At 47.6% G+C, this 27,154-nt stretch overlaps 1 protein-coding gene across 1 annotated transcript in view; it reads left to right on the forward strand.

Annotated features, from left to right (window-relative positions):
* Positions 1 to 365: 365 nt before the first annotated feature.
* Positions 366 to 27,154, forward strand: part of LOC137331617 (protein mab-21-like 4) — a 30,909-nt gene continuing 4,120 nt past the window's right edge. Inside the window, exons 1-4 of the mRNA XM_067995534.1 lie at positions 366 to 974; positions 12,476 to 12,698; positions 13,767 to 13,920; positions 15,199 to 15,564. Coding sequence (XP_067851635.1) covers positions 461 to 974; positions 12,476 to 12,698; positions 13,767 to 13,920; positions 15,199 to 15,564 — 1,257 coding nt within the window. The 5' untranslated portion in view covers positions 366 to 460. The remainder of the gene's footprint in view (positions 975 to 12,475; positions 12,699 to 13,766; positions 13,921 to 15,198; positions 15,565 to 27,154) is intronic.

Here is a 27,154-nt window from a genome sequence, read left to right on the forward strand (position 1 = left end):
AATCAGTGTTGAATAGTGGTGAGCTAGGGGCAGTTTTATGCTGCAAACTTGAATCCAGTGACAATAGGGTTAAAGCTGTCAGTATCTGCCCTTTCATCATTACAAGAGACAGACAAAGGAGAATTTGATCCCATCAACCTGGACTGGATTTAGCCCAAGTTTCAAAGGTGGAACGTCAGTGCTTTCCTTCCATTCACCAATTTAAACCTGTTCCCTGGCTTGATCCCCTTGTTTCATTTTTCCTTCAAGCGATTCTTTCTCTTACCAGATAAATTGACTGGACCTATTTTACAGGTATTACAGTATTCTCGTTGAGCTGCGACACTCCCAAACCCCTCCCGGAGCTTTCAAAAAGCCATCCGGAATATTTTACACTCAAACACATAGGCTGCATGAGCAGTGAGCAGAGGCACACAGCAAAAGCTACAAGACTGCAGGAAGTTTTAAAAGCACTGTCAGCATGTGGTCGTCGAACAGGGACAGGCTGGGCTGGTACCAGAGGTACTTGTTGGGGATAAAAGCTCACCAGGATATGAAGATCATTGAAATACAGAAATGCGAGGATGTTCTCTTCACGATTCTTGACCGGGTCCAGCAACAGGACTTCAGGTTCCTTGTGGACTATTCTAGGGATCATGCCTGTTTCGACTACACTCTCAGGACAGAGTTTGATGAGTTGGACATGGAGGTGCCTCTGTGGTTCAACGATTTGTCCCTGAGGGTTGAAGAGAGCTGCGATACCCACTACACTCTGGATGGAATCATTCATCAAACCCCTCCGAAAAAGGGGTCCGTTTACCTGGCCGTTCCTAAGGAAGGTGAAAGCAGGTGGTCTGGGAGTGACATATTCCACCCGCTTCCTGAGTCATCCCAGTGCAGTGGGCACCTCGTCCCTGGCAGAGTCATAAATGTTCTGAAGGAGCTTGTTAAAGGAGCCATTGTTTACTGTGAGCAGAACTGCCTTCTTAGCCCAGGTAAGGAGCTGGTGTCAGAGACTCTCTCACCCGCCATAAATAAATATTTGGCAATAACACTACTGGCTTAGTGGGTGATAAATGTGGCCCGGAGTAGTACTGAGCCGTACCAATGAGTACGGACCCAGGGTTCATGTAATATAGACCGCTGATCCACCCGCTGTCAGATAGAGTATATAGAGGGGTCATAGGCACCGTGAGTGTAATACAGGGTGCTGAACTATCCAAGGGTCAGATGGTCTTCGTAAGGGATAATGGATATGGTCGGTGTAATATAGAGCACTGGTCCACTCAGGGTCAGGTCTTGTATATAGAGGTTAATGGATATCGCTCAGTGAATTATGAAATGTTGATATATAGATGACGAGCCCTGAAGTGTGTAGGTACCCTGTATAACAGAATTATCTATTATCCTCTGTCTATCCCTTATTGCATTTGTGCTGTCCTTCTCCGCCACCTGATTGCAAATGTGTTGAGAGTTGAGTGGTCTGCTGTAGGGTGTTCCACCTTTACCTCAATTCATCAGTGCTCATACAGACCAATACATGAACCTGTAGTGCCTCTGCTTGGATGCAGTAAAGTCACATATCAATAGGATGACATTCCGTTAATTCATCTTTACTGAATCTACTTTGAAGTTTTGTCAGAGTCGCCCTTTATCTCTTCTCTTATTGCTCTGGCAATCAATCTATTAGCCAGGCTGGATTTAGAACCATGTAAGTTTACAGCACAGCAAGATGTCATTTGGCCTGTACTGCCAGTGCTGTCTTTTTGCTACAGCAATCCAGAACTAATCCCAATGTTCCAACGAAAGGTCTTCGACCTGTAACGTTAACTCTGTTTCTTTCTCCACAGATGCTGCCTGACTTGCTGAGTTTCTCCAGCATTTTCTGCTTTTATTTCAGATTTCCAGCATCTGCAGTATTTTGTTTTTGACCAATCCCACTGCTCTGTACTGTCCCCATACGTACAGTACTGCCCTGTATCTTCCTCTGCTCCACTATTCTTTTTTTTAATTCATTCATGGGATGTGGGCGTCGCTGGCAAGACCAGCATTTATTGCCCATCCCTAATTGCCCTTGAGAAGGTGGTGGTGAGCCGCCTTCTTGAACCGCTGCAGTCCGTGTGGTGAAGGTTCTATTAGAAGATGTAAAAACAAGAAAATGCTGGAGAAGCTCAGCAAGTGAGGCAGCATCTTTGGAGAAAGAAACACAGTTAACGTTTCAGGTCGAAGATCTTTCGTCAGAACTGGGAGATGTTAAAGTTTTTAAGCAAGTACAGAGTTGGGGAATGCAGGGGAGAGAAGGAAAGAACAAAAGGGAAGGTCTGTGATAGGGTAGAGAGCAAGAGTGATTAAATGTCAAAAGGGATGATGGTGCAAGGCAAGGAGGGTGGTAATGGGACAAGTAAAAAAAATAAAAGATCGGTCTAGATTAGCTGTAAATGGCAACAGCAGAACCATTACCAGCACTTGCTGTCCGAAAAAATGGGAGCAGTGGTTATGATCTGAAGTTATTGAAATCAATGTTGAGTCTGGAAGGTTGTAAAGTGCCTAAACAAAAGATGAGGTGCTGTTCCTCGAGCTTATGTTGAGCTTCAATGGAACATTGTAAGAGGCCGAGGACAGAGAGGTCAGAGTGGGAGTGGGACAGGGGATAAAATTGCAAGCGAACGACAGGTCAGGGTCACGCTTACGGAAAGAGCGGATGTGTTCAGCAAAGTGATCACCCAATCTGCGTTTGGTCTCCCCAATGTAGAGGAGACCGCATTGTAAGCAGCAAATACAGAATATTAAAATTGAAAGAAGTACAAGTAAACCACTGTTTCACCTGGAAGGAGTGTTTGGGGCCCTGGACGGTGGGAAGGGATGAGGTGAAGGGGCAGGTGCTGCATCTCATGCGCTCGCACGGGAAGGTGCCGTGGGGAGGAGAGCGGGTGTTGGGGGTGATGGAAGAGTGGACCAGGGTGTTGTGGAGGGAGTGGTCCCTTCAGAATGCTGAAAGGGGAGGGGAGGGGAAGATGTGATTGGTGGTGGGATCGCGCTGGAGGTGGTGGAAATGGCGGAGGATGATACGTTGAATGTAAAGGCTGGTGGGGTGGAAGGTAAGGACACGGGGGACCCTATCATGGTTCTGGGAGGGAAGGTAAGGGGTGAGGGCAGAAGTGCAGGAAATAGAACGTACACGGTCAAGGGCCCTGTCAACTACGGTGGAGGGGAATCCTCGGTTAAGGAAAAAGGAAGACATATCAGAAGCACTGGTGTAGAAGGTGGCATCATCAAAACAGATGAGATGAGAGACAGAGCACTGGGAGAAGGGAATAGAGTCCTTACAGGAAGCAGGGTGGGAGGAAGTATTCACAAGGTAGCTGTGGGAGTCAGTGGGCTTGTAATAGATATTGGTTGACAGCCTATCCTCAGAAATGGGGATAGAGAAGTCAAGGAAGGGAAGGGAAGAGTCGGAGATGGACCTTGTGAAGGCGAGGGAAGGGTGGAAATTGGAAGCAAAGCTAATGAAATTTTCCAGTTCGAGGCGAGTCGAGGAAGCAACACCGATAGTCATCAATGTACTGGCGAGGGCAGGGACTTGAGTAGGACTGGAACAAGGAATGTTCCACATATCCCACAAAAAGGCAGACATTGCTGGGACCTATATGGGTTCCCATAGCGACACCTTTTATTTGGAGGAAGTGAGTGCGGTCAAAGGAGAAGTTGTTCAACGTAAGAACAAGTTCAGCCAGGTGGAGGAGGGTGGTGGTGAATGAGGACTGGTTGGGCCTCCATTCAAGGAAGAAGCGGAGGGCCCGCAGGCCGACCTGGTGGGGAATAGAGGTGTAGAGGGACTGGACATCCATGGTGAAAAGGAGACGGTTAGGGCCAAGGAACTGGAAACTGTTAAAGTGGCGGAGGATGTCAGAAGAGTTGCAGATGTAGGTTGGAAAAGACTGAACAAGGGGAGAAATAAATAGAGTCAAGATAGGAGGAAATAAGTTCCATGGGGCAAGAACAGGCTGAAACGATGGGTCTACCAGGGCAGCCCTGTTTCTGGATCTTGGGAAGGAGGTAGAAGTGGGCTGTGCGGGGTTGGGGGACAATGAGATTGGAGGCTGTGGGGGGAAGATCTCCAAAGAAGATGCGGTCAGTGACGGTCCTACTCAATCCTACTCAAGTCCCCTGCCTCACCGTTTTTTCTGGTACATGACTGTATTAGTGTTGCTTCCTGCTCTTGCCCCAAACTGGAAAATTTGATCAACTTTGCTTCCAATTTCCACCCTTCCTTTGCCTTCACAGGTCCATCTCCTGTAAGTAGTCTATTCCCTTCTCCCAGTTTCTCCGTCGCATCTGTTTTGATGATGCCACCTTCCACACCAGTGCTTCCGATATGTCTTCCTTTTTCCTCAACCAAGGATTCCCCTCCACTGTAGTTGACATGGCCCTCGACCGTGTCCATCCTATTTCCTGCACTTCTGCCCTCACCCCTTCCCTTCCCTCCCAGAACCATGATAGGGTCCCCCGTGTCCTTACCTCCCACCCCACCAGCCTTCACATTCAACGTATCATTCTCCGCCATTTCCCCCACCTCCAGCGCGATCCCACCTCCAAACATATCTTCCCCTTCCCCTCCCCTTTCAGCATTCCGAAGGGACTGCTCCCTCCGTGACACCCTGGTCCAATTTTTCCATCACCCCCAACACCTGCTCTTCTCCCACAGCACCTTCCTGTGTGAGCGCAGGAGATGCAACACCTCCCCCTTCACCTCCTCCTTTCCCACCATTCCAAACACTTCTTCCAGGTTAAACAATGGTTTACTTGTACTTCTTTCAATTTAGTATACTGTATTCGCTGCTCACAATGCGGTCTCCACTACACTGGGGAGACCAAACGCAGATTGGGTGATCGCTTTGCTGAACACCTCCATCCTGTCCACAAGTGTGACCCTGACCTGCTGGTTGCTTGCCATTTTAATTCCCCCACCCCACTCCCACTCTGACCTCTCTTTCCTCAGCCTCTTACACTGTTCCAATGAAGCTCAACGGTAGCTCGAGGAACAGCACCTCATCTTTTGTTTACGCACTTTACAATCTTCTGGACTCAACATTGATTTCAATAACTTCAGATCATAACCACTGCTCCCATTTTTTCGGACAGCAAGTGCTGGTAATGGCTCTGCTGTTGCCATTCACATCTAATCTAGATCAATCTTTTGTTTCTTAACCTGTCCCATTACCACCCTCCTTGCCTTGCACCATCATCCCTTTTGTCATTTAATCACTCTTGCTCTCTACCCTATCACAGACCTTCCCTTTTGTTCTTTCCTCCTCTCTCCCACTTTCCCTGGCTCTGTACTTGCTTAAAAACTTTAACTCTTATAACATCTTCCAGTTCTGACGCAAGGTCTTCGACCTGTAACGTTAATTCTGTTTCTTTCTCCACAGATGCTGCCTCACTTGCTGAGTTTTTCCAGCATTTTCTGTTTTTAGTTCAGATTTCCAGCATCTGCAGTATTTTGCTTTTGATCTATGAAGAGATGCCATTGTATCTGCCTCAAAAACTCCCTGTGGCAAAGCATTCCATGCTTGAACAACCCTCTGAGTGAAGAAATTTCTCCTATCCTCTCTCCTCACTCTCAGTGACAATTTTAAATTGATGACTCCTTATCACCGACTCCCTATTCATCCAATCAAAACCATTTATAATTGAAAAAAAACTATTAAATCTGTGCTCTAGTGGAAATAGTTCCAGTATCTCAAATCTGTCCTCATAACTATAATTTACTATCCCTGGCCATTCTGGTGAATCTACACTGTACGCTCTCTATAGCATTAATATCTTTTTTATGATGGAGTACCCAAAACTGAACTTTACTTTAATTATGGTCTAACCATCGCCTTACATGACTTTATTATTTCTTTTCTCTTGTACTCTATACACCTACTTATAAAACCCAAAATACTACTGGCCTTTTTTTAATGGCTTTTTCAACCTGCACTCACACCTTAAGAGAAAGATGTATTTGAAACCCTCGGTCCCTTTTTCTTTCAAATCCTTTGGTGTCTTTCCATTGAGCATAAATCCCTCACAGTCCACCTCACTGTTTGCCAAACATCCCACTTTTGGGCTGTCACAAATGTCGATATTTTGCTCCTTATGCCCGAGTCCAGGTGAACATATTGAGGAGTAAATTAGACCCACAACTGACCTCGAGGTACATCACTTTCAACTTCTCTCCAAGCAACACCCATTTTGTTCCCTGCCCATCAATCAATGTACTATTCATGCTATTGCATTTCTTCTAACACCATAGGATTGAATTTTGGTCACAAACTTCATGTGAGACACCTTTTCAAATGCCTTCTGAAAATAAAATCTTCATGCATTTATTGCTTTATGGAATAGTCACTATGCAATCAGGGCAGTCATGTTTGCACTGTTACTGTGACCATATGACAGAGAAGCTGTAGCAGAATGGTAACAGGAATGAGAGCTTATAATGATCAAATAAGTCAAAAAAAGGGGCTTTTTCACCGGAAGAGAGAATGTTAACGGAATCTAATCGAGGTTTTCTAATTGATGAAAGGGTTTGAGAGGGTAGATTGCTTCCATTGGTTGACAAATGGGTAAAGATTGCTTCCCTTGGTTGGCTAATGGGTAAAGATTGCTTCCCTTGGTTGGCTAATGGGTAAAGATTGCTTCCCTTGGTTGGCTAATGGGTAAAGATTGCTTCCCTTGGTTGGCTAATGGGTAAAGATTGCTTCCCTTGGTTGGCTAATGGGTAACAAGCAGGCATAGACTGAGGATTATTGTAAGAAGAATGAAGGGGAAAGTTAAAAGAAATGTTTCACACAGTGGGTTAGTAGAACGTAGAATGCTTTACCATAAGTGGCTTTTCGAGGCAACTGAGGCAGAGGTTATAACATCATTGAAAAGGGAGTTGGGTCCGTATTTGAAAAGGAAGAATATAAAAGGATACAGGGAAAGGATGGGGAAATAGGATCACAGCAGATAGTTGCAGTTATAGAGCTAGCATCGATGGGCACGAATGGCCTCTTTTTGTGCTACAAGTTCTGTGATTCCATAATTTATGAACACAGTGAGCCCCAGTCCTGTTCTTCTGGGTTAGTGTGTTGATTTGTTTTAGTTTAATTTAATTTGATTTGATTTGAGAAAACTAGATGAAAGAAAATTCTCTGCTCTAGTAGCAGCTGACCAAATGTTCCCCTTCTCCCAGGGTTAATATTTAGTTTCTGCTTTTTGGGTTGCACAAACTGGTTTGGCCAGACGATTCACGGTAAAACTCTGTAAAACTGGTTCAGCTGTCGGGAGCTGACTTCACAGCACTGGGAGTTGAAGTTTTGTTTTGTTCAGCATTCTGATACTTGAGATCTCACCTGATTGCATCACACCTAAAACAAGTAACCCAAAACTGAATCACTTTCAACCAATTGGAGAATAGCTCATTTGCATCTGTCTTTCATTGACCACTAAATAACTGAATAATTCAGTTTGAGTAATGAAGCTCAACGCAAGCTCAAGGAACAGCATCTCATCTTTCTCCTAGGCACTTTACAGCCTTCCGGCCTTAACATTGAGTTTAACAACTTTAGATCTTAACCACCGTTCCCATTTTCTCGTGGACATTATGTAACCATTTACTACACCTCCTCTGGACCCAGCTTTTGTTTCCATGTTTGTCCCATTATCACCTTCTTTTGTCTTTCACCATCATCCCTTTTTTCATTTAATCACTCCTGCTCTCCACCCTATCATGGGCCTCTCCCTATTGTTTTTTTCCTGCCCCCCTTTCCCTGGCTCTGTCTTTGCCTAAAAGCTGTTCATCTGTAACATCTTCGTCGACCTGAAACGTTAACTCTGTTTCTCTCTCCACAGATGTTGCCCGATCTGCTGAGTGTTTCCAGAACTTTTTTTGTTTTTATTTCATAATTCAGTTTGAGACTGACTAATTCAGCCAGCGACTAATTCAGCTCCTGCTGACCAGTTTCTGGTTGTAAATAAAGGGAATGAAGGTTGGGCACCTGAGTTTTGCTTTAGTTACACTGTACTCTGCCCTCTTTTCATTCTGACTAAACAGAGATAATGAAAGTCTCTCTCTTTCAGTCAGGAGAACCAGGTTTCAAACTGGGGGAAGCACTGGGATTACACAGTGCTTCAGGCATTGACTTGGAAGTGAGTCAGTTGATTTACTACTCGCTCAGCTTTGCAATGTTTTCATTATGCAGTGTGCAGTAATTCCTTCTCAAATACGCTCCCCCTCCCACTCCCCCGAATAGAAAGAATTATACCAGGTCTGGAATCGGGGTCCTGAAATTGCACTTCCAGCACAGCAGGAGCGGAAAATTGGGAATCTCATTCTTGTGCTGGCCATAGATTTTGTGTTGGGGGCGCAAGAGTCTTGAGTTGCTGCATGAGGGCAAGCTTCATTTCAATATGCATTAGGGACATTCCAGGGGTGGCTCCGGGTTTCTTCAGAACTTGTGGTGCTCTGCGCTATTGGTGAGCTAATGCTGGCTTGTGGAGTTTGCCAGTTTGTTTTCTGGGCTTCTTTTGTGTTTCTAAAGTTTTACGGGTCGATTTTAACTCGTGCGGGCATGGGGGCCGAGGCGGAGGGCAAACCGTCCATCCCTCTGCATAGGCCCCATCAGTCTCCCGCCTGAACCAGGTGGGATTCCGGGTGGCAGGAAGACGCCGGCGGGGACCTGAAGGAACTATCTCCGGCAATCAGTTAAGTGGTTGGGAGCAGGTTCGGGAGAGCACTGCGGTTGGAGGAGGGGGAGGGAAGCCCGGGGCAGGGGAGGCTCAAGGTTTCCTTGTGTGGCCTGGAGGAGCATAACTGCTCTTCATGGCCCACAAGGAAACAACAACAACAAAAAAATAATGAACCCACCTTTCTGGGCCTTATCTGACCCTGGATCCTTGTCCGACCCGATTCCCGAGCAAAGCTTGGCCTAAAATTGCAGTCATGACTCAATGATGTCATCAGAGCCTGATCTGCATATTTAAAGAAGGACCCCGCAGTCTTCTTGGCAGGTGTCGCTCTCGCAGGAACAGTGGGGGTGAGTCGCTGCGGCCTCTTCAACTGCCCGCCTGGTTTCCGCAGGTGGGCAGGGTAAAAATCGGCCATTTAGAATTTCTGTTTAATTTGGAGTGCTGAAGCCAATAGTTTACTTTTTTTGAGTAACTTCATACAAGTCACCTTGTCTGTCATAGACAACTAGTGCAATGCCATGTGCTTTTCCTTAGGGGTTCTTTTGGCACAATGAGAGATGGAGGATGAGGAGGGAATGGCCCAGTAACACCACCGGTAGTTTGCAGCTGCTGGCAGAAACAGTGCTGTGGCTCCAAATCTGTGCATCAGCAGTCCTGCAATGCAAAAATACAGCAGCAACTAGCAGAAAAAAGTAATGCAAGATCAAAAATGCAGAAGCTGCAGCATGAAAAGTCAATTAACCGAATTGCCATACAGTGCATAGAAAATAGGAGCAGGAGTAGGCCATTCGAGCCTACTCCGCCATTCAATACGATCATGGCTGATCCTCTATCTCAATACCATATTCCCGCTCTCTCCCCATACCCCTTGATGCCTTTTGTGTCCAGAAATCTATCTAGCTCCTTCTTAAATATATTCAGTAACTTGGCCTCCACAGCCTTCTGTGGTAGAGAATTCCACAGTGCAAATCTGCATTAAGAATCTGCCTTCTCGAACAAACCTCATGGGCGCCTGAGGACCATCCGTTGTACTTGGGCGAGCAGCACTACAGGAATGAAGAGACCAAGAAACTGCAGAATTTATCAAGGGGCCGATTTGAATATGATTGAGTAAAATGAGGGGATATAACGAAGCCTGTACACACTCTCCTAATTCATTTTTGGAATGCAGTGATTCTGGTGCTTGGGCCCACCTGCCCAGTTCTGCAATGCGTCAGCCTCAAATGCTAGCTTCAGACTGACTGGCGATCTGGGTGCCCAAAGCCCCAGACACACCCATATTAGAAGATGACAGCCACACAGCTGTCCATTAAAGGAAGCCGATTATTGAACCTGCCCTGTCTTACAGGTTTGAGGCACATGTCAATCAAAACTGCCACTTGGTTCTTCGATCTGTGCCAGATAACATAATCTACCTGTCGAGAACCTGAGAAAACATGACAGGACAAAAGACATTCCCAAATTAACTCCTTTAATTACAACAGATTGGCACCCATCTGCAGTGCTGGAACACAGACAATGCTTGTTTAAAAAGTCTGGAGTTGTCCTGGGTGAGTAGTATCAAAATGGGTGGCATGGGACATTGAAAAAATGAACATATTGAACTCTCTTTTGCTTGACAGGAGTCAAAACTCAAATGCATATTAATTGACTTCAGCCTTCCAGATTGAAATGTGTATACCTCAATCATTGAAGTCAATGGGAATCAGGTGGAAAACTCTCCAGTGGCTGGAGTCATACCTAGCACAAAGGAAGATGGTAGTGGTTGTTGGAGGCCAATCATCTCAGCCCCAGGGCATTGCTGCAGGTGTTCCTCAGGGCAGTGTCCTCGGCCCAACCATCTTCTGCTGCTTCATCAATGACCTTCCCTCCATCATTAGGTCAGAAATGGGGATGTTCGCTGATGATTGCACAGTGTTCAGTTCCATTCGCAATCCCTCAAATAATGAAGTAGTCCGAGCCCGCATGCAGCAAGACCTGGACAACATCCAGGCTTGGGCTCATAAGTGGCAAGTAACATTCGCGCCAGACAAGTGCCAGGCAATGACCATCTCCAACAAGAGAGAGTCTAACTACCTCCTATAACATTCAACGGCATTACCATTGCCGAATCCCCCACCATCAACATCCTGGGGGACACCATTGACCAGAAACTTAACTGGACCAGCCACATAAATACTGTGGCTACAAGAGCAGGTCAGAGGCTGGGTATTCTGTGGCGAGTGACTCACCTCCTGACTCCCCAAAGCCTTTCCACCATCTACAAGGCACAAGTCAGGAGTGTGATGGAACACTCTCCACTTGCCTGGATGAGTGCAGCTCCAACAACACTCAAGAAGCTCGACACCATCCAGGACAAAGCAGCCCGTTTGATTGGCACCCCATCCACCACCCTAAACATTCACTCCCTTCACCACCGGCGCACTGTAGCTGCAGTGTGTACCATCCACAGGATGCACTGCAGCAACTCGCCAAGGCTTCTTCGACACAACCCGCGACCTCTACCACCTAGAAGGACAAGGGCAGCAGGTACATGGGAACAACACCACCTGCATGTTCCCCTCCAAGTCACACACCATCCCGACTTGGAAATATGTCGCCGTTCCTTCATCGTCACTGGGTCAAAATCCTGGAACTCCCTTCCTAACAGCACTGTGGGAGAACCTTCACCACACGGACTGCAGCGGTTCAAGAAGGCGGCTCACCACCACCTTCTCAAAGGCAATTAGGGATGGGCAATAAATGCTGGCATCGCCAGCGACACCCTCATCCCATGAGAGAATAAAACATTTTTATCCGGACTTTGCAGAAACAGCTAATAAAAACCAAAATGAATTCTGTGTCTATTGGGCCAACAATAAATAAATCAGTTCATAAACTTGCATTAAAAGATACTTAATTATTGTCATTGCCATCTTAAGCTTTTGTTACCATGGCATTGGACTAGCACACTTCATACTGATAGTTATTTACCCAGGCCCTGTACTACTTTGACTGTAGTTGGGTGTAAAGGATTCCATGGCATCCTTCCAAGAAGAGCAGGATATTCTCCTTTCTCAATCGCCAGCACCAAAAACAGATTATTGGGGCATTGCAATTCAGTTGCCATTTGCAGGACCTTACTGCATATCAATTGGTTGCTGCATGTGTCTACCGAACAACAGTGACTGCACTTGAAAGTACTTGATTGGCTGTGAAGCATTTGGGATGTCTTGAAGATGTGATAAGGCACTATATAAATACGAGTTCTTTCTTTCCTTACAGCTTCTAATGCCCTGAAACTAGATTGGTGCTTGTAGTACAATCCCACCAATTCAGCATCCTCGATGTCTTAGCTGGATGTGAAGTGAGGTGTCAGGCGGCATTGCTCCAATGTATTGTAATTGTCTCATCAGAGAGGAAACCCTCACCTTCTTGTCCCTTTGTCTGGCCTGGATCAATTCTAGAGATGGCAAGTCTTAACACATCTTGAGGTATACATCTTGCTGTAGGACAAGTCTCACAAATGACACAGGCACAGTTCTGGGTTTTATGATGTATCACGATGCTGCAAATGTGACTGTAGAATGATGTATGTCTGCGATTAACCTCTAGCACTTGCATCCAGATAATAGGCAATCCCAGTGATGATGCTGCCTGATGTCAGGGGTCTTCGTCCAAAGCCACACTTGTGCTCTGTTACTGTGACCCTACTTCAAGAAAGTGAAACAAGTTCAATCACATACTTTGCTTGGGTTTAGAGTATCCTCTCACCACAGTACATCTCTTGCTTCTACAGGAGATGTGAATGCTTCTTTGTTAAATTTTGACGGTCCTCGGATAACACTGGTTGTCAGAAATGGGACAAAGCCCTTACGAGTTAACATCGTTCCAGTGGTTCGGAGAGCCATAGAGAAGTTTCTTGAGGATGGAAATCAGAATGAGAAGGGATTTCCAGAGAGAACTAAGCCGGCAACACCCGAGGAAATTGACGTCAGCAATGGGACTTACTACCGATGGAGGTAAACGTAGCTTCTTCCCTTATTATAATTGGGGCTACTGATTTAAAGTGACTGATGTCAAGTTGGTTTTCATTACTTGGTAGTCTGGGATTTTTGCCAGTGTTTGGGGATCAAATTCTGCAATTCTATCCATGTTTCCATGAAAATACAAGTTTTTTCTTTCTTTGTCGTTTATGATGCAAATTGAACCCTGAAACTAGATAGTTCATTTCCTCCAATTCAGCATCCTCAATGTGATTTGGATTTGAAGTAAAGTGCCAGAGGTGAAAGGACGTAAATCAGTGCTTCAATAATGATAACATAATGTATTGAGTCCTCTAGCCCAGTCACCTCTGGGGAAGCTCGGCCTTGGGCTTTGTGTTTGACTTCACAGACAGAAAGTTCCGTTTGAACAGTTCACACTCTGTACTCTTTGGTTATTTGCATCTATAAACTCTTTATTAATGATACCATTAAGATTAAATTGACACTTTGTGCGATGTCCAGAATCCAGGTTGCGAGATCTCCTTTACTGGCCAGGATCCAGGTTAAATCCCTTGGCATGGTTAGCCTAAAAACAGACAAAATGTTAAATTTAGGATAATCTCAGAAGTAAAGACCTGGTGGTCAGCCTAATCAACGTGCGCCATGGTACCAGCGTTGGGATCTATCATCATGGTGTCCAATGCCATTGCAAGTAGCAGTATCCAGTTGCAATTCAGGTTGCAGCATCTTGCAAAATTAACTTGCAGGCTGAAGTACCATAAAACCAAATCAGGGTACCCAACAAGAGTCTGCTGTTACACTATTCTCAAATGACCTAAAAGATCCAATCCAGATTACGTTCTTAACTATTATAAACATCTTTCTACTGATTATTATAGAATACTCCGCGATCACTGTCATGATAGACCTCCTACCACCATCACCACCACCACCACCACAAGGTGCATTATCTGGGTACCTGGGGAATGCCAATAGTCATAAATGTCAAGCCCTACTACCTTGGAAACTTCCTATCTCACGTCTTCTTAAGAAGAATTAAGCTGTTTCCACAAAAATGATCCATGCTATGTGTTTCAAATCCAGGTTTTCTTTTGAGCGTCCGGTGTGGAAGTTGCTAGAGAATGCGGATGCTGACAGGGGGCATCGTCTGGACAGTCTGTGCCTACTGGACAGGATTAAAACTGACCACTGGCTTCCGGAGAAACACAAGAGAGGACTCACATTTAAGCAGCTGCAGGTGAATGAACTCATTTTAAAGAGAATTTCCCAATCATCCAAAAGCTTAAATCAAATGTAGATAAAATTAAGAATTGCAGCTGTAGTCCCAAATGGTTCCTAGGAGTTTGTTCATATATAACTTGGATATTCCTTTCGATGGGACATCATTGCTCACTATGGGGACTGCATTGTGATTGGTTGCCTGGAGATGCGGCTGTGTTGCACGTATTTCATTGTTTGATTGGGGAGGGGGACGGAGGCCATCCCTGTACAGCTCCTCTCACCATGCATTGCTGCATTCTCCATTTCGACCAGTTTAAATCCTTGGGCAGCATCACATATCTCACATGGCTATTTGCCACCGAACTCTCCAACTGCACTCTTATTATTTCCTGCGACATTGGAACCCAGTGAACAGACTAGCAGAATTCTGACCTTGGAGATGAGAGGACGCATAAGTATTTAAAAAAATCCCATCATCACTTTGATAATCATCTGATCAGTTAGTTTTATGTCTCAGTTAGTCACTCAGTCATGGCAACAGTGCCAGATTCATCCCATCGTATCCTTAGAGGAGCAGGCTGGTAGAGGGGTTTAGTGGGATCCTGACTCGGATGCTGCATGCACACACTGAGCAGAATCCCAAGGGCTGGGCTAAAACATTACCGTCTTTACTGTTTGTAAACAGGGAGGTAGCCCAAGAATCTGCAGGGCCCTGGCCATTTGACTTACTATATGGATGCTGGGCACGCAGTCTGTTAACGCTAATCAGGGAGGCATGGTCAGGGACAACCAACTAACAAGGATAGAATTATACTCAAATTGATGGATGACCCGAGTATGTGTTCCGACTGTTAACTGAGCAAGCACTAGAGAATTTAGAAGGTACACAGGGTTCCCAGGAAAACTGCTATAACCAGGAGTATCAGATGGGCTGGAGCATGTTGGTTCTATTGCCGATCAGGCATCACAAATTAAAGGCTCAGTGGGTAACCCTTTACCCATCATTGGAAAGGCCTAGTGAGGTGAATCACGTAGTCAAGGTATCCACCTGCACCGAACAAGAGGAGCTGCCCGTCCCACTTGTTAATGGTCCTGTATTTAAATTTGGAGCATCTAAATGAGAGAGAGAGAGTTCATTGAGGTAAATGATCCCACATTAATAGTTGAGCTTATACAATTTTTATAAAGTTATTTAAGTCCCATCCCTGGCAATACCCTGTCTTGGACCCCACGAATGGTAGCAATCTTATGTGAAACTCTTTCCTGTTACCAGCTATATTTTTGATTTTATCAGATGGTGTTACTCTGGGCCATGAGGTTTTTTCCAGCTCCAGAAGACTGGGTTGACCTGGAGGCGTCTGTTTATCGGATGTTGGTGGTGTTGCTCCGGTGCCTCGCCCTCAGGAATCTCCCCAACTACTTCATACACGAGATCAACCTTTTCCACGAGGACTATCAGCCAGTGTTTGACTTCCAAACCATGTACAACAAGGTGGAAGAGTTCGCTGATAACCCTGAGAAATTCCTACAGATACACGTGACCCACCTTCTACCCAGGCAGCGTCGGCATCTTGACAGATATGTGAAGCTTCTTCTGCAGATTGAGGATGGTGAGGGCCTTTACTGGAACACGGCCTATTTTGACATCATCCTAAACAAGGTAATTCAAACTTCTGGGTTTTGGAAGGGATCGAGAAGAGAACATGGTGGACTGACAAACTAATCAACATTCCTGTCCTATCAAAGATTCCCAGGTCAGGGACAGCATGGGTTAAATACAGAATAATGCTCCCTCTACACAGTCCCACCGAACACTCCCAGGGCAGGTACAGCACGGGTTAGATACAGAGTAAAGCTCCCTCTACATTGTCCCATCAAACATTCACAGGTCAGGTACAGCACGGGTTAGGTACAGAGTAAAGATCCTGCTACACTGTTCCATCAAACACTCACAGCTCAGGTACAGTATGGGTTAGATACAGAGAAAAGCTCCCTCTACACTGCCCCATCAAACATTCACAGGTCAGGTACAGAGTGGATTAGAGACAGAGAAAAGCTTCTTCTGAACTGTGCTGTTAAGTGCTCCCAAGTCGCGTACAGCATGGGTTAGATACAGCATAAAACTTTCTCTACATTGTCGCATCAAACAGTCCCAGTTGAGGTAAAGCACAGGTTAGATAAGAGGAGAGTAACCCCTACTCTACTACATTTCCCTTTTCCTCACTAGACATTCCTGGGACCTGGTTGAGTGGCATTTCAATGCAGTGAGAATTATTGTCAGGTAAAGGATACTTACATTAATACACCTCCTGACCCTACAAAAATCTTTAAAAAACCAAACTTACCTGTTTCAGGAGTGGTCTCCAATGGTCCATTTAAGGACCTCTGGTTGGACCACTCAGTGCCACTGGGTTTAGCCCACCCATTGGTGCACAAAAATGGTATTGAGTAATTTGGAAAATGGCAGGATGTGACAAGTGGTATTGCCCAGGGATCTGTTCTGGGGCCTCAACATTTCATCATATTTATTAATGACTCAGATGAAGGAATAGAAAGTTGTATATGCAAGTTTGCAGATGACACTAAATTAGGAGGGACAGTAAGTAGTGCAGATGGGAGCAAGTAATTGCAAAGGGACATAGACAGATTAAGTAAGTGGAAAATACTATGGCAACATCATCCACTTTGGGCCTAAGAAAGATAAATCAGGGTATTTTTCTAAGTGGTGAGAAACTTGGTACCATAGTGCCTTGGTCAGACCCCATCTGCGTTAGTACTGCATTAGTACCCCAGTACTGCGTTCAGTTTAGAGCACTGCACCTCAGGAAGTGGCAGTGCAGATTCACCAGAATGATACCAGGGCTTAGAGGGTTAATTTATGAGGACAGGTTGCATAAACTTGGCTTGTATTCCCTTGAGTATAAAAGATTGTGGGGTGATCTGATCGAGGTGTTTAAAACGTTAAAAGGATTCATCAGGGTAGATACGGAGAAACTATTTCCTCTGGTGGGGGAATCAAGAACAAAGGGACATAATCTTAAAATTAGAGCTAGGCCGTTCAGGAGTGAAATTAGGAAGCACTGTTTCACACAAAATCTGGAACTCTCTCCCTCAAAAGGCTGTGGATGCTGGGACAATTGGAATTTTCAAGACTGAGATCGATTGATTTTTGTAATGTAAGGGTATCAAGGGATATGTTGCAAAGGCGGGTAATGGAGCTGAGGTACAGATCAGCCATGATCTAATTGAATGATGGCACAGGCTCGAGGGGCTGAATGGCCTAATCCTGTTGCTAATGTTCCTATGAGACCCTACAACTGGCGTAGGACCCTGAAATAAGGCTATGGCCTTCCTGGCTGCTCGTTCCGAGGCTTGCCCGAAAATCATGTCGGGCGGGCCTCCAATTTTTAGTTGAACGGGGCGGTAGGCAGGCAAAAATCACCCCCAATAAATAGAGAAACCTTCAAACTGTTAGAGGAAAATCATGAACCGTGACAGGCCAGTGGAGTGTGAAAGGCCAGAAGAATGTAAATTTTCGCTCAGCTACCGTTCAGGCTTAGAGGGAGTTTAGCTTTGAGGTGCAGTTGGACAGGACTTTGAGGAGAGTTTGATTCTTGTGACAGTTTGATGCAAGTGAGAACTCAGGCTTATGCTATATATGTTTTTAAGTTAGACAGTCATACACAGAAGGATGGCAGAGGAGAGAAACCTTGTGATGTGCATGTCCATAACTTAAATATTTTAATGAGGCTGCTGCCTCAAATTTTAGCTGGCTTTTAGATTTAATGCTTGTGGGCCGGGTTTCCCAGGGCTCGGCAAATCCGGCAACTGGAGGGAAGCGAGAACAGCCGGATCCAGCAGGTAAGTGCCTTTCCAGCACTGGTTCTGGGCCAGAAGGAGCAGGAGTGCCCCCCCCCACCCCCCCCAGCAACCCCTATCACACCTGCCACGATCGATTGCCCTCCATCTCAGGATATGATCTCCCCAAGGCTGTTCCGAACTCCCCCTGACCTCCGATCTCCTCCCGACCTCCGATCTCCCATCGACCTCTGATCTCCCCAACGACTTTCCGATCTCCCCTGAAACTCCAATCTACCCCGACCTCTGATCTCCCTAAGGCCTCCAATCTACCCCTGAAACTCCAATCTACCCCGACCTCTGATCTCCCTAAGGCCTCCAATCTACCCCTGAAACTCCAATCTACCCCGACCTCTGATCTCCCTAAGGCCTCCAATCTACCCCTGAAACTCCAATCAACCCCTACCTCCGATCTCCCCAAGGCCTCCAAGACCTCCCCCAATCTTTCCGATCTCCCCCCAACTTGTGATCTCCCCAAGGCATCCGATCTCCCCCCCGGCCTTTCCGGTCTCCCCCACCGGCCTTTCCGATCTCCTCCCGACCGCTGATCTCCTCCTGGCCTTTCCGGTCTCCTCCCCGGCCTTTCCAATCTCCCCACCTGCCTTTCCGATCTCCTCCCGACCGTCGATCTCCTCCTGGCCTTTCTGATCTCCCCACCGGCCTTTCTGATCTCCTCCCAACCTCCGAACTCTTCCAAAGCCTTTCCGATCTACCCCCACTTCCCCACCCCCCAGCTTCCAAGGTCTCCCCTCAAACTCCTAAATGAGGTCTAGCCATTAGATTCGGGGTATTTCTGGGTCTCCTGGTCGCTAAAACTATCCCCCAGCTCCCTGTAAATATCGGGGCCATAGTTTGGGACAAACAGGAGGTGACTCAGCAACTCAGAGGAGGGAGGCCCTGTGACACCGTGGGGCAAGGGACTATCCAGAGGGGTGAGATGCAGGTGGCCTACAAGAATAGGAAAGGTAGTAGTGGTGAATGCTATAGTCACAGGTACAGATAGCCTTTTTTGCAGTCATGTTTAGAAGTCCTGAATGATATGTTGCTTCCCTGGTGCCAGGGTGAAGGTAATTACAGAAAGGTTAGAAAACCCTCTGGGAAGAGTCCATGTTGGAACCAATGGCATATACCAAATATGTTTGAATTCTTGCAGAGGGAGTTTAAGGAGTTAGAGCCAGTGCTCTGATCACTTTTGCTCTCTGCATGTATGGATGGTTTGGACTTCCCCATTCAGGCCTCAATTAAAATTGCAGTCGGGTCCCAGTGACATCATTGGGACCCCACATACATATGTAAAGAAGGCCAGATTTTGGCAGGCGTCCTCGCCACCTGTTCAAGAGAGTGGGTTGAAATTACAAACGGTAAGATCATGGCAGATAAGTAACCTGGGCAATTTTAACTGCCCATCCACCTGACTTCAGCTGGGTTGGTAGGGTTCAAATCGCCCCCACTGTTACTGCAGCAGATGGGTAGCTATTATCCAGCTGGACTCTGTAACAAGAGCTGCAGACTTGTTCACTTGTGGCTGTGGTGAAACCTGTGTTAAAAAGCTGGTGTCCTGTGGCTTTATATTGTAGAACTGCTTTGAATAGAAGTGGCTCCATCATTAAGGGGATTCACTTTCTGTGTATTCTGTTCCGTTCATACGATGGGCTGATTCAACAACAATGAGAAAACTGTGCATGCACAAGGTTCACTTACAAGTCATGAGTTGACTGCCAGACTGGTGGGTGTTGAGGAATTGTAAACAATTTTACAACACCAAGTTATAGTCCAGCAATTTTATTTTAAATGTTGAGGAAGGTGCTGACACTTCAGTACTAGTTAGGATGGCAGAACTCTGTAACTTTCTACACCTCCCACTGCAAAAGTGTCAGGTCCTGTATGCTATTGAATTACCCCAAGCAGCACTGTTTTATAACGGAATGATAGTGAATGAGACGCACTAAAGAGAATTTTACCCCCCCCTCCCCCAGATGGGTGGGAGAGGGGCGGGGGGGGGGCTTAAATTCTTAAAAATGGGAAACCCAACCCCACCACGCTGTGAACGTGCCTACTTCCGGTTTAACCAGGGCGGGATGGGGGAAGGCAGAGTAATCTGCTCTCGAGAGGCGGGTCGGTAATTAGAATATGTTAATGAGGCTGTGTGCCTCAGATTTTAATAGCCATTTGGATTTAACGGCTGTGGGCCAGGTTTCCCGGGGCTCGGAAAACCCGGCAGCTAAAGGGAGGCGAGAACTGCCGGCTCCAGCAGGTAAGTACTTTTCCAGCACTGCTTGAGGGCCAGGAGGAGCAGGTGTGCTCCCCCACCTGTCCCCCAAGCCAACCTGCCATGATCTGCCTCCGTCCCCGCAATCGGCTGACCCCCACCCCCCGGCCCACGTAATCTCCCCCCCCCCCCCACCACCACGATCTCTCCCCCCTGCGATCCGATGTCTCCCCCCTACCCCGGGGACCTCGCCCTCTCTCTCTCCCCCTCCTCTCTGCTCTCCGACTGCGGCCATCTACAGTAGGCCTTCCTGCCCGGCAGCCAGCCAGCCTCTCAATCTGGCCAGCTGCTGGGCGGGAAACGAAGAAAAAAAATTGAAATGAGGTCTTGCCATTAAATTCCACAGGACCTCCGCCTTTCCTGTATTTCCGGGTTTCCCAGCTGCAGACACTCGCCCCCGCTCCCTCCCCTCCTCCCCGTAAATATCGGTTAACTGACTACAGGATACACAAGATGGGGACTAAAACTGTTTTAAACTGTACTAGTATGATAATAAAACAAATTTAACTGAGAAACAATTCTTGAGAACCGTTGTGTGCTCTGCTCTCTCCTCTGGTAATCACTCAATGGTGACACTCAACTTCTTTTCTCCACTATTAACTGCCTCCTTAAACCCCTCTCCCTTTTCCTCTCCACCCTCACCTCTAACAAGGGCGAGAAATTCTAGGATTTTTTTTGTCACCAAGATTGAGACCATCCATTCAGCTGCCTCAGCTGCTCCTCCCCCTCTTTCCCTTACCCATCAAGATAAACCTCTCACAAGGCCTCCCTACCCACCACCCTAGCCCTGAATTCCTCTCTCTCTCTCTCTCTCTTTAGTTTCTCTCTTATCTCCTTTCACGCCTACACTGAGTTCATCTCTTCCAAGAAACCCATCACTTGCTTCCTCAACCACATTCTCATTAAACTGCTAACTATCCAATTTCCCTTCTGGGCCCAATGTTAACAAACATTGTAAATGGTTCCCTCTCCCCAAGCACTTTCAAAACCACCATCATCGCCCCCCTCATAATACCAACCCTCGAAACCTATGCCTTTGCAAACTACTGCCCCATTTCTAGCCTTCCTTCCTCTCCAAAGCCCTTGACCGTGTTGTCATCTCCCAGAGCCGTGCACATCTCTCCCACAACTCCCTATTGAATTCCTCCAATCAGGATGCTGCCCCCCACCCATATCATGAAAACTGTCCTAACCAAAGTCATGAATGATGTTATCTGTGACTTTGACTGTGATGCATTATCTCTCCTCATTCTCCCCAACCTTTCTGCAGTCTTTGACACGGTTGACCACACCATTCTTCCCCAACATCTCTCCTCCATTCTCCAGCCTGGTGGAAGTACCCTTGCTTGGTTCCACTCTTAGCTATCCAATCATAGCCAATGTAATTATAACAATGACTGCTCTTCCCAACCCTGCACCATCTCATTGGGAGTTCCCATGGACCAACCTTGGCCTCCCTCCTCTTCCTCAGCTACATGTTGCCCCTTGATGGCATCAATCACAGATATGGGGGCCAATTTTTGGATGACAGACCAGGTGCGTTGGGGGCGGGGGGACTCGTAAAATGGCAAAAGCCCGGAGCGTGTTCGGAGCCCGGCTCCAACCCACCGACTTCCGGGTTCCCCAGTGACACGTTTGGGTGGGCGCGCAGCTCCAGCATGCGGGACTCCCACCAGCAATTAAAGTGGCAGGATGATGATTTACATAGTTAGGCAAATAGTTGAGGTACTTGAGAGACCTCATTGACTAGACTTTTGGCAGGGGTGCAATTTTGAAGAATCCTCAGCTTGTTTCCCATGCTGTGGGAAACACTCCCTGTCGTAGCAGACGTGTTTCAGCCAGCAGCCAGTGGGAGATGCAAAGGATTATTTGACAAGTGGGGGGGAAACCTCATTTATTGCAGCAGGGCACTCTGTCACTTCAGACAAAGTTTTGGCTGCAAGATCTTTGTATTTTCATTCAAAATTCTGAATTTACACCCAAAACTTTGCTGTGCAAACATATTTACCTACTTTGCGGACCCCCTCAAACTCACACCGTCAGGATGGGGGGGGGCACCATGGCTACATTCATCACTTCATCCGAGGACGAGCAACATCACCAGCCTCGCCAGGCACACCGTCCACCTCCACCATGTGGAGCTCCACATCACAGTGCTGCGCCACAGGAACCTGCACAAGAGCACGGAGGGCAACAACAGAGAGAGCGACGTCGCAGGAGGCACTACCCTCACAACGGGGTCTACAGACCGAGGCTCAGCTTCCTGGACCTCTCTGAGGACCAGTGCATATGGAGGCTCAGAGTCAGATGCCAGATAGTCGCAGACATCTGCAGCCTCCTTCATGCCGAGCTGCTCCCAGCTGGCCTGAGCAACTTCTCCTTACTTGTCGCTGTCAAAATCACCACTGCCCTCAACTTCTTCGCCTCCGGATCGTTCCAGGGTGCCACCAGGGACGTCGCCGGGGTCTCTCAGTCATCTGCACGCAAATGCATAAGGCAGGTCACCGACTGCTTGTTTCGCAGGGCCTCGAACTACGTCAACTTCCCCATGGATGACCTCAACCGGATGGAGAGGGCAGTGGGATTCCACGCTATGGCTGGCTTCCCACAGGTGCAGGGTGTAATCGATTGTACTCAGATAGGAATACGAGCACCTGTTCATCAACAGGAAGGGCTATCACTCCATCAACACTCAGCTCATCTGTGACCACCACAAGAGATTCCTTCACGTGTGCGCCAGATATCCTGGCAGCTGCCACGATTCCTTCATCCTCCGTGAGTCCAACATCCCGCCCCTCTTCCACGCACCGAACACCTGCAAGGGCTGGCTCCTCGGGGTCAAGGGATACACCCTGCACACGTGGCTCATGGCTGAGGAACCCCACCACCGAGCAACAGCGTCGATATAACGACAGCCACAGCGCTACTAGGTCTACAATTGAGCAGGCTATAGGGCTGCTCAAGATGCGCTTCAGGTGCCTTGATTCAGACAGAGTGGGACACATTATAGTCGTCTGTTGTGCCCTGCACAACGTGGCACAACAGAGAGGGGTGCCACTGGAGGAGGCCCCATCCACATCTGCCACCCACATTGAGGAGGAGGAGGAGGAGGATGAGGACGAGGCAGAGGAGGAGGAGGTGGAGCAACACATGGGCAGAACAACGGCTCACCTGGCTGCTCATGAGACCAGGGAGTCACTGATATGTGAATGGTTCTAATATCAGACAGTGTGAAGAGTCCAGTCCTCACCACCTGGACAGAGGAGCGGCCACACCAGCTCCCCCCCACCCCCCGCACCCGCCCCCTGCACAAAACAGTCCTGCTACTACACATACACCCACTGTAGAGTGACCCAATGGGTGGCATCATAGGAACATAGGAACAGGAGTCGGCCATTCAGCCCCTCGTGCCTGCTCCGCCATTTGATAAGATCATGGCTGATCTGTGATCTAACTCCATATACCTGCCTTTGGCCCATATCCCTTAATACCTTTGGTTGCCAAAAAGCTATCTATCTCAGATTTAAATTTAGCAATTGAGCTAGTATCAATTGCCGTTTGTGGAAGAGAGTTCCAAACTTCTACCACTCTTTGTGTGTAGAAATGTTTTCTAATCTCGCTCCTGAAAGGTCTGGCTCTAATTTTTAGACTGTGCCCCCTACTCCTAAAATCCCCAACCAGCGGAAATAGTTTCTCTCTATCCACCCTATCTGTTCCCCTTAATATCTTATAAACTTCGATCAGATTACCCTTAACCTTCGAAACTCTAGAGAATACAACCCCAATTTGTGTAATCAAGTGTGGGAGTTCATGGTGAACCGCATGAAAGGGCCTTAATACACAAGCCAGTCAAGAATGGCCAAGATGTGGCAGTAGTGGTGACAATAATAATATTTAATGTGAGTTTAACAAAAAGCAAATATAAATAAAAAACATGACCAACCGTCAAACACCCTTGTGCATCCCCTTTGTTCTTACAAAACCTTCGACTTTCGCTTCCGACTACTTATTTGTGGTGCATCCCCTGTGGCTGCAGCAGAGGTAGTGGCAGGTTGCTCTTGTTCATGCCCTGACCGATGCTTTGGGCCTACACCCTCTGGGTTTCGGTGCCCATGAGGGCCTCTCCAAAGACTGCTCCACCTGCACCTGTGCAGGGGCACCTGGAGAGGAGGCAGCATTGTGGGTACTGGTTGAGTGGGGGGCAACAGGTGAGATGTGGGGGCACTTTGAGTGGCGTCCCCACTTCCATGTCCCCTTTCACCATCTTCCCTCCCCTAGGCCAGGCCCACACCACTCCTACCACTCTGCTGGATGACAGTTTGGAGGACATGTGTGAAGCCTTGTAAGGCCAGTGCCAGAGCATCTGCCTGTATGTTTAAGGCGGCAGAATGTTGTTCACCCTGAGTCCGAACGGCTGTTGTCAGGGCCTGAATGGACTCATTTCTGAGCTGTGCTTGAAGCTCCATGGAGGCTCCATCGCAGACATTCCCGCACTTACCTGCGACACTATCTCAGAGATGCCCTCACGTCTCTCTAACAGTTTCTCAGAGATGCCCTCCCTTACCTGTGCCACCATTCCACTCATGCAGGAGTTGGACTCCTCCATCCTCTGTGCGTGGCACCTGTTCCAGCACCTCGCAAATGTGCTGCTGCCCCTTGATCATTCTCCTTTTCATAGATGGCCCCCAGGTTTCAGCATCTGTGTCCAGCTGAGCAGAGCCTGGAGAAGAATGCTCCCACCGACCCGGACTCTCCACAGCTACCCCTGCCACCAGTGTCTGCTCGTGCTCACATGTGTGTGGTAACTCACCATGTGCGACCTCATCTAACTGAGGACGGGGACCCACCGAGGTGTGTGTATCTGTGCTGGTGGATGGCTCGCTCAGATGTGATGGTCCCCCCTCAGAGGTTGGCAGGTCCTCTGAGGAATCGCCCTCCGCCGTCACAGCGGTCACTGAAGGCCCTGTAAGAGAACAGGAGGCAATATTAAGCATGATGACAGATGTTGAGGTGCTGAAGCTGGTGAGGCATGTTAACATCAATTGATATTGTGAGTGCTGAATGTTAAAGTTCTGTCACCAGCCATTTGTCGGGTGCCAGTCTCGATGTCCCCGACGGACAGGCACTCGAGGGTGCGGCTCAGTTCCTGCTCCGTGTCTGTGAGGATGACTAGATGTTGCGGCCCCCCTCCGGTCTTCGCCCTCTCCCGTGCATTCTGGGCTCTCTTCTCCTTTAAGGGGAGAAAGTAGAGAGACATGAGTAAGTAATGGTGACGTGGCCAACCGCTGAATGCATTGGTTTGGGTGCTGCTGACCGTGAAAGAGATACATCAGAGTGTGAGTATGAGACAGAGCCATGACACTGAATGAGGATTGGGTTGAGTGGTAGCGGTGGGATGAGTACTGGGGAGTGAGGAAGTGCAGGTAAGTTGAGGATGAGGTTTGAGTGGGTGTGAGGAGTGATGTGATAGAGTAGTGTTGGCAGTGCAGAATATGTTGTAGGGTGGGGGCGGTGATGTGGAATACGGAGTGTAGGAGAATGAGTAAGTGTACTCACTTTGGCTGACCCAGTTAGGTCATTGAAGCGCTTCCTGTACTGGATTCAAGTGCGGGAGATGTTGCTGCTACTGGTGACCTCCTCTGCCACCTCGAGCCAGGCCTTCTTGTTGGCAGAGGCAGGTCACTTCCTCCCGTTCACCGGGTAAAATACATCCCTCCTCCTCCTCACCCCATCCAGTAACACCTGGAGTGAGGCATCACTAAATCTAGGAGCAGCATTGGAGGAGTGCCCCTTTAAATAGGGCTCCTCCAGCTGACAGCCTGTAATGTGGGTGTGCAGTCCGCCCGCTGCGCAGGTTTCCGACGCGAAACCCGGAAACCACGGTAAGTGGCTTCAATTTACCCACGATCGCGTGGGGGATGGATGGATTTTATTGGGTGGGTTACCCCTGCTGCCTCCCCGCCTCCCCGGTAATATCGGGACCATGGAGTCAGTTTCCACATGTATGCTGCTGACACCCAGCCCTACCTCTCCACCACCTCTCTTGACCCCTCCACTGCCTCTGTACTGTCAGACTGGTTGTCCAACATCCAGTCTGGGATGAGTTGCTATTTCCTCATTAGGAATACTGAAACCGTTGTCTTTGGCCCCTGACACATACTCTGTACTCTCACCATTAACTCCAATTCCCTCCCCAGCCATAAACCAGACTGTTCAGAACCTCAGTGTCTTAGTCAATCCCAAGCTGAGCTTCCAATACCATAAAAGAAAGAATGAAAGAAATTGCATTTCTATAGCGCCTTTCACAACCTCAGGAAGTCCCAAAGCGCTTTACAACCAATGAAGTACTTTTGAAGTATAGTCACTATTGTAATGTAGGAAATGCAGCAGCCAACTTGCTCACAGCAAAGTCCCACAAACAGCAATGTGATAATGACCAGATAATCTGTCTTAGTGATGTTGGTTGTGGGATAAATATTGGCTGGAACTCCCCTGCTCTTCTTCAAAATTGTGCCATTGGATCTTTTACATCAACCTGAGAGGGCAGATGGGCCTCGGTTTAACATTTCATCCGAAAGACAGTACTTCCGACAGTACAGCATTCCCTCAGTACTGCACTGGAGTGTCAGCCTAGATTTTGTGCTCAAGTCTCTGTTGTGGGACTTGAACACAGGGCCTGCTGACTTCTGACAGTATATCCACCTACTTCCACCTCTGTAACAATACACAACCTCATCCCATCTGCTGCTGAAACCCTCAGCCATATCTTTGTCACCTCTGGAGTCTACTATTCCAATGCTTTCCTGGCCAGCTCTCATCCTCCAATCTCCATAAACTTCAGCTCATCCAAACCTCTGCTGCCCATATCCTATGCTGCACCAAGTCCTGCTCACCCATCCTTGCTGACACACATCGGTTCGCGGCACTCCCAACACCTCAAATTTAAAATTCTCATCCTTGTGTTATGTCCCTCCATGGTCTTTCCCCTCCCTCTCTGTGACCGGCACTACCACCTCCCCTCCAGAACTTTTTGCTCTGATCCCCTCCCTTCACCTCACCACTGGCGGCTGTGCCTTCAGCCACCAAGGCCCCCGTCCTTCCCTAAAACCCTCCAGCCCTCCTG

This window comes from Heptranchias perlo, chromosome 13, assembly GCF_035084215.1.
Source record: "Heptranchias perlo isolate sHepPer1 chromosome 13, sHepPer1.hap1, whole genome shotgun sequence".
In the NCBI taxonomy this organism is placed as follows: domain Eukaryota; kingdom Metazoa; phylum Chordata; class Chondrichthyes; order Hexanchiformes; family Hexanchidae; genus Heptranchias; species Heptranchias perlo.